Below are 18540 nucleotides of genomic sequence, written 5' to 3'. Positions count from 1 at the left end.
TATCTTTCCCCTCCATGGAGAGGTGGGGTAAGCAAAGGACACACAGTTCCTAAGTGATACTTTCCTGTGGATGCCTCCATGCTTCCTGAGGTTCATCCAGGACAATTCTGATTGTTCTCAAATGACAGATGCCATTGGGGATTTGCAAAAAGGTGTCCTTGCTTTAGACAAGGAGAAGCAGATTTGTATCAGTCTATTCTCAGAGTCTTGAGATAACAAAACAGGTGTTTAAACAAACAACCCAAAAGGGGGGGGGGGGGGGGAAACAAAAAAAAAAACCAGGAAAAGAGTTGGGAACAAAGTCTTTGAAGATCAATGCCTATTGCCTTAGGCATTTTCAAGTTATCAGCTGTGATACAAACAACAAACAAAAAGGAAAACTTAAGTTCTGGGGAAATGAGGGAATAACTCAAACACCTGCCTCTCTTCCCTCCCTTCAATTTGGAGGTAAATGCTCTGATGAATATAGAATATAAAAGCAAGACTGAGAAGAATAAAGAAAGGTATAACTTCTCTGATGCTTTTGCTCAGAACAAAGCATCACACTAAGCCCTCTCCCTCTATTACTGCGGGCAGAGGGTGCCGTGGCTGCTGGGTCATAGATGTTCACCAAACTGAGAGAATCCCAAATTCTGCCTTTGCAATTTGATGGTGTTCTCACAATGCCCAGGTCTCCTCCAGCATTCTGTGATCTCTAACTTCCAAAAGACACAAAGAAAACCCTGTGCTAGTATTTTTCATGGGTTTTCCTGAGCGATTTACCAATCCTGCATGTTTTTTATTTTAATAACAGAAAATTGTTTATAAAACCCTATAAAAGGCCCACCTTTTCTTCTCAGCGTTGAGATACAACTAACATATAATATGAAACTTTAAAGGGTAGAATGGGTTGCTTTGATACTTTTATACATTGCAAGTTGATTACCACCATAGTGTTAGCCACCACCTCCATCCCATCACAGTTTCCATTTCTTTTGTGTGTGACCACATTTAAGATCTACTCCTGCATGCATTTTTGACAGTTCATCTGTCTTTACCCTTCTCTTTTTTGTTGGTCTCCATCCATCCCTTGATGTTTTGATCCCTTCAATTCCTCTTTTTTACCTTTCTCTCATTCCTTTAGGACCCTATTTAAAGATCTTATTCTCCTCTCTGCATTCCCAGCATTAGTGATAAGATCACCCGGATCCTTTCTCATCAGGGACTACTGTGCAAAGGAGCTCCGTAAATACCGTCAGTTATAACTGCTCTGTAACCACAAGGGAATGAAACCCTGAAAGGGAGATCATGCCACCCTTCTTGTAGTGGATACTGAGCATACCACTCAGAACAGCCTTTTAGGACCCAGCTGTCCCTTATCCCAGCTACTGGGAGTGTTGGCTCCTGAGGGCTGTGGCTGCATCTCCCCTGAAGAATTAATTGCCTCCCTTGCCCAAGGTTGCATACCTTGCCCGCAGGCAGCTCTCATCTGAGGAGTAGCTGATGCAAGGGTACAAAGGTCCAGTCTCCTTGTCTTGATTCACGAAGACTTGAAGAACCATATTGACTCTGAATTTTCTGTGGATAAATTGAGTCCATTTTACTGCTACATCAATGTTCAACTTCTCCCTCTACCCAATCCAGATTCTATCACACCCAAACAGGGTGTGGGAAGTTCCCTACAGCCCTCCCTTCTGTAGGCAAATCTCAGTCTCAGAATCTGCTTCTCAGGGAACCTGACCTGTGACACCTTCTTTGTGTGATGATGATGATGATGATGATAATGATAATGATAATGATAATGATGATGTGGTGGTGGTGATAGTAATACTCTGTGTGAGGCATTCTGTCTTACATGTACTATCAAATGGAATCCACACCAATGCCCCTCAGGGTGAGTGTGTTACTATTACATTTTAAGACGAGAAATTTAAGAATTAAGGAAGTCAAGCAACCTATTTGAGAAGCCAGAAAGCTAAAGCTAAGAATGAAATTCGGCCCGAGTGCTTGCAGAAGACCACTAGGACAATTCTTTGGGGGAAGTTCTGGGCGTCAGTGTGTTGCATTAGCACATCTTCTGATAGCTGTGTGAGCCCTCTGCCTACACTTCTATAAAACTACTCATGAGGGCTTTGCAGTGGGCTTTTCTGGTTCTACTTCCCCAGGAGAATTTTGAGCCGTTAACTTTGGATATCCAGTACCTAATCTGTGTTTAGTGTATAGCAAGTTTTCAATGTGACAGATGAGTTGAGAAGTCCCCTCTTTGCAACTGGGGAAAGTCCCCTCTTTGCAACTGGGTCTCTCAAAAGGAGAGCAAAGTTTAGAAGTCAAGACCAAAAGCACCGGAGTCACATCACTTGTGTTCACCCCTTGGCTTTGTGAACCTCCATGTGCCTCAATTTTATGCATAATATAATTTATCTCTTAGCATCATATGGTTGTCATGAAACTTAAATATTATATCATGCTTACAAAGCACTTAACATGGTGCTTGATAAGTAGTAAGCACTCCATAGATATTATCTATTACAATTACTAGCCACAGATAATTCCTTTTCTCCTGCTGGCCCATCTCAGAGAAATTAGAACGGGGTTCCTAGATATCGGCTGGCTTCCTGGGGCCCCTCACACAGTCACAGAGCCCTCTGTGAGAAAGGGCACATCTTCTCTTAAACATTCTTCATATGCACAGCTGACATTGGGCTACTAAAGCAGTTTTTTCTCAGTCCTAATGGCACATGAGAGCGTATGCCTTGACTAAAGAGACTCTCAGAGTTGGGGCCAGGATGTGTACATTTAGGAAAAAATAAGAATAAAATAAACACCATGGGGATCCAGACATGCATCCTGATGACTGCACTAGAGGCTCAGTCAGGCTGTGCCCCATATGGTCAGCAATTATTGCTATTGAGGGAGAGGGCAATTCACTGCCATTACCCACCAAGAGTGAGGCCACGTGGTCTTACTACATACATTATACATTATACATAAATTTAAAGTGTCTTAGAGATAGTTCATAGAATCATAAGAGCTTATGAGTCAAGGAAACTTGAAACCTGTCAGCTAATCCTGTGTTTCAAATTCCCTCCATGACATCTCATGATCTTCACAAACATCCTCAGTAACCAGGAGCATGACAGCCCATTTAATATTTTTATCAGCAATTTGGACTTACATGCCAATGGCCTGATAACTACATTTTCAAAGGATACAAATCTCAGAGAAAGAGCCAAGAATGAAAGAATTTAGGATTCAGGAAAGAGCCAGGCAAATTGGAATGATGAACCTAATCTAATAAGATCACAGTTAATAAGGGTACATATCATCCATTGGATTACAATAAAAAAAAATTCAACTGCCCTAGTGGACATGAGAGAGCTTTTCATTTTCTTTTCTATTTAATAATCATCTATTAATTTTTATCTAGCCTCATTCCAAAAAGAATTTGAAGTAGCTTAAAAAAAACATGATACAGCTGTGGTTCTCTGTGTGGTCTCCAGACCACCAGAGGCAGTATCACCTAGAAATTAGATATGCAGATTCTTGGGTCTCACCCCAGATGTAATGAGTCACGAACTGAGGGACCCAGCAATCTGTGTTTTAACAATCCCTTCTGGGAATTCTGATGCACAAACTTGAGAACCACTGTAATAGAGTTTAAGATTTTTAAAAATGGAAACTCAAAAGCATCCTGAAAGTTGAGAGGATGTTGAGTGTTAGGATAACATAGAGAATAAATGACTATAGCCCTGAAATTTTTGGAGAGGGGCACTACAAATCTGTCTCAGAGCTTCCTAATAGCCAATGCAAAAAAGAAATATAATCTGTACTGGGCCTGTAGGATTTGTACCACCAATCCTTGTGCTGAGATTCAAAGAAAATTCCTCTGCATGAAGAAGCAAATATATATTACAACCAATGATATGCTTAACAGTGTCCCTTTAGTAAGCAGGACAATGAACTTCTGAAGGTTCTTTTTTTGGCCATCGACCTCTTAATTAAATCAATGATGGGGCAAGATTTAATTTCTACTGAGTGTGTGATCAAAATGCTCTACGGTCTGCATCAATACAGAAGTAGGCTACTTGAAGAGGAACATTTTTCTGATACTTTGTTCAGGTATGCCAGTGTTTGGATTCCCAAGGTCACCGCTGAAGATAACCTACAACCTGAGGAAGGAAGATGGCAAGAGATCTAAAATCTTTTCATTTTAACAACCCCTGCCCTCAGTGGAAGAGTAAAAGACAAGGAGTCTTGTCTATGTCCACTTGTCTCTGCTTTGCTTAACTCCTTTAGGTCAATTTTATCTCAAATTGGAAAGTTAACCAACTACAGCTGAGCTGAGCTTCTGTCATCCACTTAGTGGTATCCTTTAAGAAATCATTTGTGTCTTCTTCGATATTACTACCATATCCAAAGGAAATGAACAGATCCCAAACCACAATGTTGGGGAGAATACCTAGCAGCCTACCATGGATAATAGAATGACAGCTTAGAAGTCAAAAATTCAAGCTTGGAAATCGTATGAAAAGGGCTTGTATCCTAGGTTTGGTACCTACTTGCACAAGGTACTTTATCTTCTCTGGGCCTCACCTTTAACTTGCAGAAAAGACAGATTAAAATAGTTGATACCTTAGACCTCACATGTAGCATCACCATCATGGGGGATGATGACTCAAGTAGATGGACTCTACCGGAACACTAGCAGACTCCAGTAGGACACAACATGAAGACAGCTAAGCAACCCTGAGACTTTATAGTGTTGACATCCATCATAATAGATAACAGAAAACATAGAGGCCAAGGCCAGCTTGCCTTACTTTAACTTCTAGATAGATATTAGTATCCCAAGTTAGTGTCTTTTATGAAGACCTCCAAGCATCTCTTCCTATCTAAACTTTAATTTTGATATTTTACGCAGAGCTCACAGGATAAAGGACCATCAAGTGACCAGATTGTGGGAGCTAGGAGGGCTTCAGAGACTCAGCCCAGACCCTACAACTCACTGGTGGCAGCCCAGGAACTAACACCCAGGAACCCTACATCTGTTTCCTTTGACCATTTCCTCTTAGTCTTCTTATCTCTGAACATTGAAGTGTTGATTTCAGTAACATTTACTTTACTATTTGAGATGTCATGGTGTCCTAGAACATACAATGAGCAAAGAGTTTGAAGACCTTCATTCAAGTCTCAGTTCAAATTGAGTTATCTTTGACAAGTCAGTATTCTTATCAGAGTCTCAATGTTCACATCTATTTAATGGGAATAATTAATAGCTTCCCTCCTTATCTTTATGGGATTGTTACAAGGTTTAATGAGATGTGTGTGAAAGCACACAATAATCTGCATTATGCTTTGCAAATGTAAGAGTGCTATTGTTTAATCCTAAATTTCCTGTATATTCTATCATATCCCTCATCCTATAATTTGAGTTTTTCAGGGTCCCTATCTCAAACCTCTGCCTCCATTCCTTTAGACTATGACTCAGTAATAATCCTTTAAGCCTAGCCTTTGACTAGCTAGGCTTTAGTCATAGGAGGAAAAAATAAAAGTCTTAGTAAAATTATACCAGTGTTTGAGAGAAATATAATTACCTAGCAGAAAATTATGTCAAACACTTGCCATAATTACTTTTTTTTTTTGGCAATGATCTTAAATGTTTAAGAGCCATATAAAAATCAGCTAAGTGTAACATCTTAACATCACCCTCTTTGTGGATCTGAATCACAGGTACAGTCATTTGCCAACCCCACAAAAAATTCCAGGTGAAAATCAAATTATCTTAGAGAATAATGGAGACCATAATTATAAACACGTATAGCTTGACCTGCCCTATTTGTTTTTTTCTGGTGGGTGGAAAAGAAAAGTTTTAGATGGACCCAACTTTAGGTTCATGGCTTCTCAATTCACTGTCTGTGTGGCCTTGGGCAAATGATTTATTATCTCTAAACAAAGATACTGATTTTGTTTGAAAACACAATGAGGTCAATGGGTAAGATTTACGGTTATTGAATGTGGTATTTGCTTTAATGTACATCTTTTGGTTTTATGAGACAGAGACCACATTCATAACCAAAACTAAGAGGTCCTATTATAAAGACGTGTGCAATAACTATTAAAAAAAAAAAAAAAAAAAAAAAAAAACTCTTGGAAATCAGAGAGCAGGAGGTACGCTGAGACTGGGTCTCACAATGGGTAGATATTGGGTCCTCCTGTTCTTGATCACAACAGTGAAAACTGTAAAGCCTGACCCTGGTGTAGGCTTTTGGGTTGACTCTACTGCTCTTCATGTTCTTTCTTTTCTTTAATTCTTTTACCTACTGAGTTTTCACTTAGTTTCCCTAAAGCACAAGTCACTAGGTCTCTCAAGCTCAATTCTATCTTTCGACATGCTTTCTGGTAACAAGTTGTTCACTTGCTGCATGTTTTCCAATTCATATTTTTTGAGCAAACATCCTAAGGAATGGGTTCCTGCTTAGATTATGTATGGCCACTCCTCCACCATTGGGTGACCACTAGTATAATCATCTGTCAGAGATAAGCTACAAACATGGTGCCTTGGGTGTGCCTCTTCAGCAAGGACAGTGGGTAAAATTCCCACAAAGAAGTCCATGCAATGTGTAGTGGCTCAGGTTCTATTGGGTTGGCAGCTAAGTAATTGCGGGTTTCACACATATATGGCTTCAGTTGAATTTTTAGGTTTGCAGACGAAGTACAAATGTAAAACACATTTTGTTATTTGATAGTTGGCTATTCAGCTGTTAATCAGTAAAAAAAGTTTTTTGATCTGTTTTGTAGTTTTCGTTTGGCATTCGTTGAAAAATGGAAAATCAAAAGGAACATTTTCGTCATATTTTGCTTTTTTATTTCCGCAAAGGGAAAAACGCATCGCAAGCTCATAAAAAGTTATGTGCTGTTTATGGTGACGAAGCCTTAAAAGAACGGCAGTGTCAAAATTGGTTTGCCAAATTTTGTTCTGGTGATTTTTCACTCAAAGATGAAAAACGCTCTGGTCGTCCAGTTGAAGTTGATGACACCCTAATCAAAGCAATAATCAATTCGGACTGTCACAGTACAACACGTGAGATTGCAGAGAAGCTTCATGTATCACATACATGCATTGAAAATCACTTAAAACAACTTGGCTATGTTCGAAAACTCGATACATGGGTTCCTCGCGAACTGAAAGAATCACAGTTAACGCAACACATTAGCAGCTGCGATTTGCTAAAGAAACGTAATGAAAATGATCCATTTTTAAAGCGACTGATAACTGGCGATGAAAAATGGGTTGTTTACAACAATATCAAGCGGAAAAGATCGTGGAGCAGGCCAGGTGACCCAACTCAAACAACATCAAAAGCTGATATTCATCAAAAGAAGGTTTTGTTATCAGTTTGGTGGGATTACAAAGGAATTGTCTACTTTGAACTCTTACCACCCAACCAAACGATCAATTCTGATGTCTACATTGAACAACTAACGAAAGTAAACAATACAGTTGAAGAAAAGCGGCCTGAATTGACAAATCGAAAAGGTGTTGTATTCCATCATGACAATGCAAGGCCACACACATCTTTGGTCACTCGGCAAAAATTAATGGAGCTTGGTTGGGATGTTTTGCCACATCCACCATATAGTCCTGACCTTGCAACATCTGATTACTTTTTGTTTCGATCTTTACAAAACTCCTTGAATGGTAAAAATTTCAATAATGATGATGATGTCAAATCGTACCTGATTCAGTTTTTTGCTAATAAAAACCAGAAGTTTTTTTATCGTGGGATTATGATGCTGCCTGAAAGATTGCAAAAGGTCATTGATCAAAATGGGCAATACATTACAGAATAAAGTTATTTAGTTCCATGAAAAAATTGTCTTTAATTTTCTTTAAAAAATACGCAATTACTTAGTTGCCGACCCAATAGAATTTGCTTGAATTCTAATCCTGACTTTGACAGTTTCTGAAGATGTGACCTTAAACAAGTTATGCAAGCTTGCTGAATCTCAGGTCCCTCATCTGAAGAACGGGTATGATAGTTCATATCTCATAGGAGTGTAGTTGAGATATAAATAGCAAAAGTAAACACTTAGCACAGTTCCTGCTACAAATAAAACCCTCACTAAACGCTCGCTATATCCATATCAGGAGGTGGTGTGGGCGGACACCATGAGAGGGTCTATCTACAGAAAGGTACTCTATTAACAATTGTTCACCTCTCCTTTGTGCTGAGATAAACAACACTGACTCCTTCCCTGTCCCCCAGGATGTAACTGCTTCAATTCCCCTCCCTCCCCTGAAGATGGGTGGCATTCTCCACAACCCTGATGGGGTCACTGCATAACCCCGTGAGCAAATGGGATGTTATAGGATTTCAAAGTAAATTCTCACTGGAATTGGGTAGATGGCTCTCAGTTTCCCTTACCATGTCCATTTCATTCTGGATGGAGATCGAAGGCAACCCTATTGAACAGGGTGATGAGTGTCCATGATAATGCCTTCACCTGGGGGGATGTGCCCGCAACCAATGTACATGCCCTTGACCAGAATCGAACCTGGACCCCGAACTACCAAGTAACTTCTGGCATTTCTCCATCAGGGTCTGGGGAAATCATAGATTTTCACACAAAGGAAAAACAGTTTGCTGAGATGGAGTGTTTGATTTGGGACATAGAAATTCCTTTTAAGTTATGCTTTATTTAATTGGTGGTGTTGGGAAATGGGCTATTTCACAGTAATGAAGATTACAGACAGCTGATGTTTTTCCATTTCAGTTCTGAAACTATTTTAACCCTTGTTTAATAGAGTCTTCCTAAACTGTATCACATACTTCTGCCTTCTTAACAGAGATTGCAAATTTCAAGGCTAATGTTTGAGTATTTTCTATGTATGTGGCACCACATTTATGTGACTAACTCTCATTAATTTTCCTCATAAGCCTGTGAGATAGGTATTAACATAACCTTCATTTTATAGCAGAGGACATTGAGGCTTAGAGAGGTTAAGTAACTTATCAAAGGTTACACAGGTAGAAGGTGATGGACTTGGGATTTGTGCCCAAGACTCCCCAAGCCCTTTAGAAACCGGCCATGTTATTGGAGAGCACTTTGGTTAAGAGATGACCCTAAAGGCTATTCACCTTCAAAGTTAATAGTAAATCCTCATACACATTTCAGAAATGTGTCCATTTCTCTGAGCATCCCTTGACCATTTTTGAAAAGTAGTATGCAAACTGGCAACACAGATTTTTAGATATACAGGAATATTCCTCATTCAGCAGATGTTACTTGAATACCCACTGTTACTATGCCAGGCATCCTGGAGGCAAAGGAATACGAGGCACACAGCTCCTTTCAAAGAGGGCACACACTAGAGGCACTCCAGTTGGACAACATGTGAAACTTGCCTACTTTGTGAGCAGGAAACACTTGAGAAGATGGTGATTTTTGAACGTACCTATCAAGGCAATTGTCCTCATTAATACCTGCTCCCTATGGATCAAACTGATGAGTTAAGACCAGGTGGAATTAGATGCTTCCTTGGCTACAAAGAGGCCAAGAAAGAAATAGGTGAGCCGTGTTTAAGAGATAGTTCAAGTTATCTTGCTTGGAAAAGAAACTATAGTCAGATGCTAACAAGCTTTGGGCCAGACCAAGGAGTTTGGTTTCTATAACCCAACTCTTTCTTAGATGGTGGTTTATAAAACCAGGGAGTCTATTAAAAACACATCTGGTGGAAAAAATACATGTTTAATGGGATGTGTTTTCTCATTTAGTTAGTAAATGGGTGTTAAATGCAACTCCCAATTGTAGCTCTTAAAAATATATACAGTTTAGCCGAAACCAGTTTGGCTCAGTGGATAGAGCGTTGGTCTGCGGACTGAAAGGTACCAGGTTCGATTCCGGTCAAGGGCAGGTACATTGGTTGCGGGCACATCCCCGGTAGGGGGTGTGCAGGAGGCAGCTGGTGGATGATTCTCTCTCATCAGTGTTTCTAACTCTCTATCCCTCTCCCTTCCTCTCTGTGAAAAATCAATAAAATATATTTAAAAAAATAGATATATATACAGTTTAGACCTCGCTGGTTTGGTCAGTGGATAGAGTCTCAGCTTGCGGACTGAAGAGTCCTGGGTTCAATTCCAGTCAAGGGCAAATGCCCAGATTGTGGGCTCAATCCCCAGTAGTGGGAATGCAGGAGGTAGCTGATCAATGGTTCTCATCACTGATGTTTTTATTTCTCTCACCCTCTCCCTTCCTCTCCGAAATAAATAAAATTTACATATATGTAGTTTAGAGCAGTGGTCAGCAAACCACGGCTCATGAGCCCTTTGGCCCCTTGAGTGTGGCTCTTCCACAAAATACCACGGCCCGGGCGAGTCTATTTTGAAGAAGTGGCGTTAGAAGAAGTTTAAGTTTAAAATATTTGGCTCTCAAAAGAAATTTCAATCGTCGTACTGTTGATATTTGGCTCTGTTGACTAATGAGTTTGCTGACCATGGTTTAGAGCATCATTACAATCAAGTATACGGTTTTCCAAGGTGATCACTTTGACATATTTTAACTATAATGTTCTTATCTTAAAAGTAATATGTTAATAGAAAATATGGAGTAACTCCTCTCATCCAGAGATACCTAAAAATTATGAAAGCAGCCCTCCATTATTCCTGCATCCAGTGGTCCATCCCTGTGATCTCTCTTCTTTGAGTCCCCCTCCTCCATCTGGACATAATGTCATCTCTTGATGACTCATATTCACCATTATGGGTGCTGTTTATGGCACTGCGCTAATGTAAGTTTGTGTGATAGTTGGGAGTGTGACTGTTCCTTTGAGACCTTTTAAATTAGGTCTTTTTTCTCCTACTTTGGCCAATGGCCATTATGTCTGGCTGCTTTCCATGTGTCTTCTTATAACTTCTTCCTAGTGTATTTTCTACCCATGATTAAGTGCTAGAATGGCTAATGACCTGGCTAGTCAATGTGTATTTCTAAAAGTAAGAGTAAGCTGGCTCAGAGAGAGTGTAAACTCTGCAACGGCTATTTTAACTGCCAGGAAAGCATTACTTGTCTATAGAGATAATTGAGGTTTGCTTTATTGGTGACATTGAGCTAAGTGATGTTACTATTGGGCACCCTTTTCCAGAAAGGAAAAGAAAGAGAGAGGAATGGGGGGAAGGAGTAAGGGAGGAGTAGGGAAGGGAAGAGAAGAAAAGCCATGCCAGTGCTTGCTTTGGGATCTCATTTTGAATTTTTCTCTTTTCACATTTGCTGATCACAGTGGTTTAAACTTCATTGACTTGATGGTACGACAAGGGAATATCGACAACCCTCCCAAGACTCCTCTGGTGCCAGGTTTTGAGTGCTCGGGGATTGTGGAAGCTCTGGGGGACAGCGTGAAAGGATACGAGGTAACGTTCTGACTTTTGACTGAAAGAGTAATATCAATCTGGAATCCACTTAAATAATGAAAGATTATGCAAAAATGCTTGACAGAATCTATAATGTGCATTGTTATTGATGTCTTATTGGTTGGTATTATTAACAATGTTTATAAATGACAGGACTTTCCAAAGGTCTCATGTACCATCTTGGTGCTCCTAGCAACAGTTTGGTGACCAGAGAAATCTTGCCATTCCCTCTAGTCATACTATACAGTTATTAAATAAGAGTATTTGACTTTGTTTTAACTAAAGTGTGTATACCCCTCTCCTCCCACCCATGGATCACACTTTCCCATCACTTCTGGCTTAAAAATCAATTACAAAACACAAAAGCTGGGGGAGAAATAGCCTCTATGTTTTTATTCTGTTAACTATCTACTTAACTGATACATTTAAGAAATTGTTTATAATCATTATTTCAGACTGTGGGGATGTGGTCTTTTGGGGTGACATTTTTAAAAAATATATTTTTATTGACTTCAAAGAGGAAGGAAGAAGGAGAGAGAGAGAAACATCAATGATTGGTTGCCTCCTGCACGCCCTACACTGGGAATCAAGCCCATGATCTCCTTGTTCATAGGGTGACACTCAACCACTGAGCCATGCTAGCTGGGGTTGGGATGAAATTTTAAAGCCACAAGGTAGCGGTACCTGATAGTGGAATGGAGTTGGCTATGGGTTGATGGATTGGGAGTAGAGCAGTGGATAAAGAGGGTTATTATATCATTCTGACTATTTCCATACATGCTCAAAATTCTCCATAATAAAAAATTTAAACAGTGAAAAGACATAGGACTCTTTCTCCCATTATAATGCAAATAAAATAGAATTTGGTCTATAAAATCTGAAACTGTAGGTAAATCAATCACACAAAATTGCAGTAGTTTGGAGTCAGGAAAACCAATGGAAATTAGGTACAAGAGCTCTCTCTTATAACTAAGTGCTTCCCCAGAGAGACATGAATGCAGCTAGCATCTTAGAATCCACTATAACCAGAAATACAGGCAAGTTATCTTTTTTTCAGCCTCGCCACAGCCCAGCGAAGTAAAGATTGTTACTGTCTCCTTAGAGATGAGGTTCAGCAAGGTTTATTACTTTTCTGTGGAGTCCAAAAGGTGGTACATAGTAGTAAAATCTGGATTCGGGTCACCAGAGCCTTTTCACTCCCCCATGATCTTTGCCCTTGCTCTCAACCTGCAAATGTTGCAATACTAAGTGCAGGAAGAAACATCCTATAAAATGCAATGCCAAGATGCCCTTGTAGTTGACTTGGAGCCTGCTGATCAGTGCATCCGAGCCTCAGTATACTCTGAAAGTATCAATATGCTCCAAGTTCATTATGATAAATGTCTAGAAATATCTTCTCACCGCTCATTCTTTTTGTCCATAGTTTTCAGATAATATAGCAGAAAAGTGTTGAGCGAGAAGTATGTGTACTTTTTCTTTTCTTGTATATGACTTTGCATTTTCTGTCCCCAGATAAGCAATATAACAGAGGCAGCAGCATCTCTCCCCAAAATTGCTGCATATAAGAAATATTATCTGCTCCTCACTCCTTCACAGGGTCCCAAAGAAAAAAATCATACTACTAACTCTATTAATTGAGCATTGGATTAATAACCCATTATTTTAGAATATAACAGCAGAGAGGGATGTTGTTGACTTTGGTGTAGAGGGAGGAGTTACTCTGCTTGATTATGTGTATTTTCCCTTCTAAAGATGACCTTTCTTCTGCTAGTTAGCTCTGGCTTGCATATTCTCCAACCTATCCTTCACCCCCACTTCTCTCCAGTGACTTTCAGTGGCACAAATAAAAGACGCCACCTACAGGTTTCCAGTCAGGAGATGATTTGGGAGCAATCCAATATTAAAATTCCTTCTATAATTTTGATTTAAGATTTTCAATCCAGTAGAGATGGAATTCCATGCAGCAGCACACTAATAGCTCTCCTGGTTGATAGATTGCAACAGAGGCTTGAAAAACTGTTGCCAGAGGCACAGCAGTAAAGGAATAATTCCGACTTCATCACCCAAGACTGTTTTTTTTTTTTTTTTTTCCTTAATAGAATCAAATAATGAAATGAATTGGATTTTTTTTTTAAGTTGCCTACCTTTTGTCTCTGGGTCTGGAGCTGGTCTGATGGCTTAGCCCTTTTGCCATTTAATAATGAAATTGAAAAGAGGGAGGCAGTCAGCCCTGCTCTGGTGCTGTAACCCTCACTGTGGTTGAAATACTCTTCATTCCACTCTATGTTGACACTGGAGGCCATTAGCCACACTGTTTTGGGTTTTGGGTTTTGATGATTCTGTGCAGAAGAGGAAGCCAGTGTTAGACCACAGTGATCCTCTGGCCCAAGTCGTTTCATTTAAGGTGATATTCCCAACATTCACCATTAAGTCTTCAACATTCTCAGGGATTGAGACACTCATTGTCAGTGGGACAGCCTCTTCTTTTCATCAGCTTCATAATTAGACAGCTACTCCTTCCATTTCATAAAGTTTACTGGGTCTATATTTAGCTTTTGATCATTAAACAGTGAATTCCATGAGATCAAGAACCATCTGTTCTTTTTAAGTCAACACTGATTGCTCTTTCCTCATTTTACATGCATACTGCCTAGTGCACTGCATGCATATTATGTTACTTAATCTCATAAGGACCATTTCCTAATATTATACCCATTTGAGAACTGAAGAAACTGGGGCTTAGAGTTAAACTAACATTCCAGACTTGGTAGGTTCAACTGTTGGACATCCTTATATAACTTTGTCTTTTTTGTATCCCTTATCTCAGGTGTAATGAATTATTTTATCTGCAGTCAGCCTGCCTAGATTCAAATCCTGGCCCAGCTGCTCTCTAGCTACATGACCTTGGGCATATTCTTTAATCTCTCTTTGCATCAATTTAAATGTCTGAAATCTACAATCATTCATCTGTAATATGGGATTCTTATAGAAACCATCTCATAAGAGCCTTTTGCAGTTTGTTGAGTAGGGATAGAAGAGAAATGCTGAGCTACAAAGAATTTAAAATAGCAGTAGAATCCATTATAAATATATATACAACAACACACATATAGGAAAGCTATTAATTTATTGAGAATTTATTAGGACCACAGCAATTTGAGTATTGCATTTGAAAGTCATAATACAAGCCACTAACATAAATAGCAGCATGGTTCGCTTTAGCTAGCACTTTGCAGCTCCTACAAGCTATTAGTATTGGTTCACTTATTTGTTTTTTGCTTTAATAATGATAAGCTATGAAAAAAAACCCACACTTAGCATACCATCATACCATCATAACTGCTTTAACAAGATGATTGCTCTTTTCTTTTTCTTTCTTTTTTTTTTTTTTTTTCATGGTAAAACACAGTACTCAGCCATGCCTTTATAAGGGTTTTGAAGATTACATGAGTTAAAACATGCGATGTTTTTAGGATAATCCCTGTCATATAACATATGTCTAATAAATGGGAGTTGTTCTCACACCTGGTGGCATATTCTTATTTGCCTCTGAGCCTGGTTGCTCTTATCAAGTCTCCACTTAATTCACATGGCTTTTCTGATGCACCGAATTCCCGTCCACAGTGATCGGTAACTCAGTGCTAACCTTTGATGCAAAGGCCACAATGAACTAGCCTGTCGGAGCACCCATGTGGGTTGGCAGAGAACAAACAAGAGTAGATTTTACTCCTAGCCTTAGCCCATTAACCTTTCTTGTGGTTCAGTTTTTCTCAGTTCCAAAACAGAGAGGTTAGATGAGAGGTTGAGTGAGTAAAATGACCTGACGCTGACATTTCATGGTGTGCGATGTGCTCCACACTGTATATTTATGCTTTTCTGAGAAGGAATCTATAATTTTCATCGTATTATTGAGTATTTGAGAAACCCCCCCAAAAAGGTTAAGAAAACTTCACTAACCCTGTGCTTCCCTATGCCCAGATTGGGGACCGTGTCATGGCATTTGTCAATTATAACGCCTGGGCAGAGGTGGTCTGCACGCCCGTGGAGTTTGTCTACAAGATCCCTGATGATATGAGCTTCTCTGAGGCTGCTGCTTTCCCCATGAACTTCGTCACAGCCTACATGATGCTGTTTGAAATTGCCAACCTCCGAGAAGGGATGTCTGTGCTCGTGCACTCAGCTGGTGGCGGCGTGGTAAGTTGGTGCTTGTGAGGCATCTTCCTCAGGCCATGATGGTGAAAGTGGAGTGATACCCACGTGACAGTGAGATTCCTATGTGAGCTATTATATTTCCAGGAGTCGCGATGATCTCTGCTGAAGCTCACATCATGGACAGAAGAGATTGTATAGATGACTGTGTTGTAGATAGGATGAGCCTCAGAGATGGTTTCTCTGGAGTTTGGGAAGGTCCTCAAGATGGCATGTTAGGACTCAGTGGGTCTCAGAGATGGTTACTGTAAGAAGCACCCTTGGTCTTGGTATGATGATGAGCTATTTCTGTCAATCACTGTGAGATGTCTCATGGTCCTGCATTACTATTATTTGTAATGCTAAAATGGTGAATGATTTACTCTTTCAATACATTGCCATGAATTCAAGATTGTTCCTATATTAATGCCATCCTTATTCATTTGTGTTCTGATGTATTTTCTTGAGTGGGAGAAAGGGAGACTGAGATTGTACTAGCACAATTGGAATTTCACATAAACCTACTAGTAAGTACACCCGTGAGAGTAGTTGCACACGCGAATGTCATCTATCAGGCATGTCTTTGACAAGGGGGAGAATAATTGCTGCTCTGGAGTTCAGAGATGACAGAAATTTCTTCCATGGCTTAGATGTGTCTCAATGACAGCTACTCAGAACATATTGCATGCCTGCCACATGACAAGCCCTGTGTTCCCTTCATGGTCTACTGTGGTTGAGTAGAACTGCAGTCTTTCTGAGAGTGAGAGGTATCACTCATTAATTCAACAAGTATTTGTTGAATACATACTATGTTCTGGAGTCAATGGGTTAGAGATTAATAAGAGAAGGTCCTGATATCCTATCTAGTAGGGTTTGAGAGGTTCTCAGTGTTGGAGATTCTGTAGTTTGATGAACTCAGGGATATGAACTCTTATGCTTGGGTCTAACTTGGAGATATTTTCACTGGAGGTCATGCTAACATTGATTTTTTAAAATATTGAGTTTTTACCATTACCAAAACCCTACAATGTATAAAGCATTTTTCCTTTCTGAGAAGACAAGTTCACATACAAAAAACAAAACAAAACAAAAAAAACAGGAAGGCAAAGAGATGACACTTGAGGAATGCCTTCAGAGGAATATCTTCAATCACTGTAGCAAATTTGCTAATGGCTTTTGACCATGAATAAAGATATAATAAAAGCTAAACATCCCTTAGAATAGAAAGAGATTTCAATGCCAGCTAGTGTGCGAACAGCAAGCAAGCCATTTAGAATCCTAGCATTTATGATCTCAGTGTGCTCAGCATACAAAGCGTTGGAGACTTGTTTTCATATTATCAACAGAAACACCAGTCTTTACAATGATGCTAAACACAGTTCTCCTGAGAGTCAGTTTCTAAACATTAGCACTGATGATGTTTCCTTTTGTGTTTTTAGATTTTTCATTTAAATGGCCATATTCCTGGAACAAAGAGGCATGTGTCAGGAGCATGTGTCTCACAAAAGAGAAAAAAATTCTGCAAATCAAAGTTTTTACCATGCCATATTCTGGGCTTTACAGACATTACAATATAATAAGAACTAAGATGTGAAACAGATGAAGCCTCTGGGGGAAAGGGACAATAAGGGGAGGAAAATAAATTGTCACACATAATGTAGGCTATGATGTCCTAATGCTTTGGTGAAGATGGACAGTAATCTTGGTACTTAGCTTCCTAATACTATGTGCAAATAGGGAAAAATGACCAGCAATGTGAATACATAACATGTATTCGATAGACTACTTGGTGGGAATAACCAGTTATTATAGAGAATTATAACTGGTACTGGGTTTTGAGAACTGAGGAATATTTCTTAGTGTTTTGTTTGTTTGTTTGTTTTTTCATAAGAAATGTATACAGAAATGTGATGAACATCCTCAACAAACTGTTACAATAAATGCCATTATTTCCTTGATTTTTTAAAAAAAAGGTGTATCCCTAGTATAATCTAGTAGCACCAAAGTAAAGCAAACTACAGTGAAAGAAAGCAAATATCCTAGGGCCAAAAGGAAGTTGTCTGTCTTGATCTTAGGTCAGTTTAAAGGTGTGGTTGGTCTGCCCATCTCAGGTGAGTAGGTTTCTTCCCCCCCAAGACTTGATGGGTGGTGTGAATCACAGTTCAAGGTTACCATTAAAGGAATGATTTCTGCCAACTGAACACTTATATCGATATATATGAACACTCAACCAAGCTGCAGTGAAGTTGACCCTGTCTTACAAAATCGAAGGAAGCCTCCTGAGAACCAAGACCTTTCCTCTGCCCCACAGTGGGAAGACCACTGAGTCACCCTCAGGTAGAAATAGATTCCTTCCAACCATTCACTGCTTTTGTAGTGGAGAATGCTCCGTGGGAGCACTTTTAAAAAAAATATATATTTTTTGTTGTTGATTTCAGAGAAGGGAGAGGGAGAGAGATAAAAACATCAGTGACGAGAGAGAATCATTGATCGCCTGCCTCTTGCACACCCCACTCTAAGTATCAAGTCTACAACCCAGGCATGTGCCCTGACTGGGAATCCAACCATGACCTCCTGGCTCATAGGTCAATTATCAACCACTGAGCCACACTAGCTGGGCTCTGGGAGCACTTTTAACGTATTATCTGTGTTACCCTGGAGGGGAATGGAGATGCTTCCCATCACTGTTGGATCAATCTGGTAAGTGCAGCCATTGGCTGCATGGTTACTGTTGCAGGCAGGATAATACCCCGCATTCCCCTCGTAGCCATCCATGTCTATTTCCTGGCACCTGTGAGCATGATACCTTACACGGCAAAAGGAATTTTGCAAATGTGATTAAGATAAGGACCTTGAAAAGGAGAGATTATTCTGGATTATACAGATGAGCCCAATGTAATCACAAGTGACATTAAAGATGGAAGAGGGAAGGAGGAGGGCCAGAAAGAGGTTTAAAGATGCTACTTTT

At 39.7% G+C, this 18540-nt stretch overlaps 1 protein-coding gene across 1 annotated transcript in view; it reads left to right on the top strand.

Annotated features, from left to right (window-relative positions):
• Nucleotides 1-18540, top strand: part of VAT1L (vesicle amine transport 1 like) — a 149285-nt gene that overhangs the window by 14144 nt on the left and 116601 nt on the right. Inside the window, exons 2-3 of the mRNA XM_036440761.2 lie at nucleotides 11255-11384; nucleotides 15363-15578. Coding sequence (XP_036296654.1) covers nucleotides 11255-11384; nucleotides 15363-15578 — 346 coding nt within the window. The remainder of the gene's footprint in view (nucleotides 1-11254; nucleotides 11385-15362; nucleotides 15579-18540) is intronic.

The sequence above is a fragment of the Pipistrellus kuhlii genome, unplaced genomic scaffold (genome assembly GCF_014108245.1).
Source record: "Pipistrellus kuhlii isolate mPipKuh1 unplaced genomic scaffold, mPipKuh1.p scaffold_m20_p_17, whole genome shotgun sequence".
Lineage (NCBI taxonomy): Eukaryota > Metazoa > Chordata > Mammalia > Chiroptera > Vespertilionidae > Pipistrellus > Pipistrellus kuhlii.
This window is presented reverse-complemented; position numbering and strand designations above follow the sequence as displayed.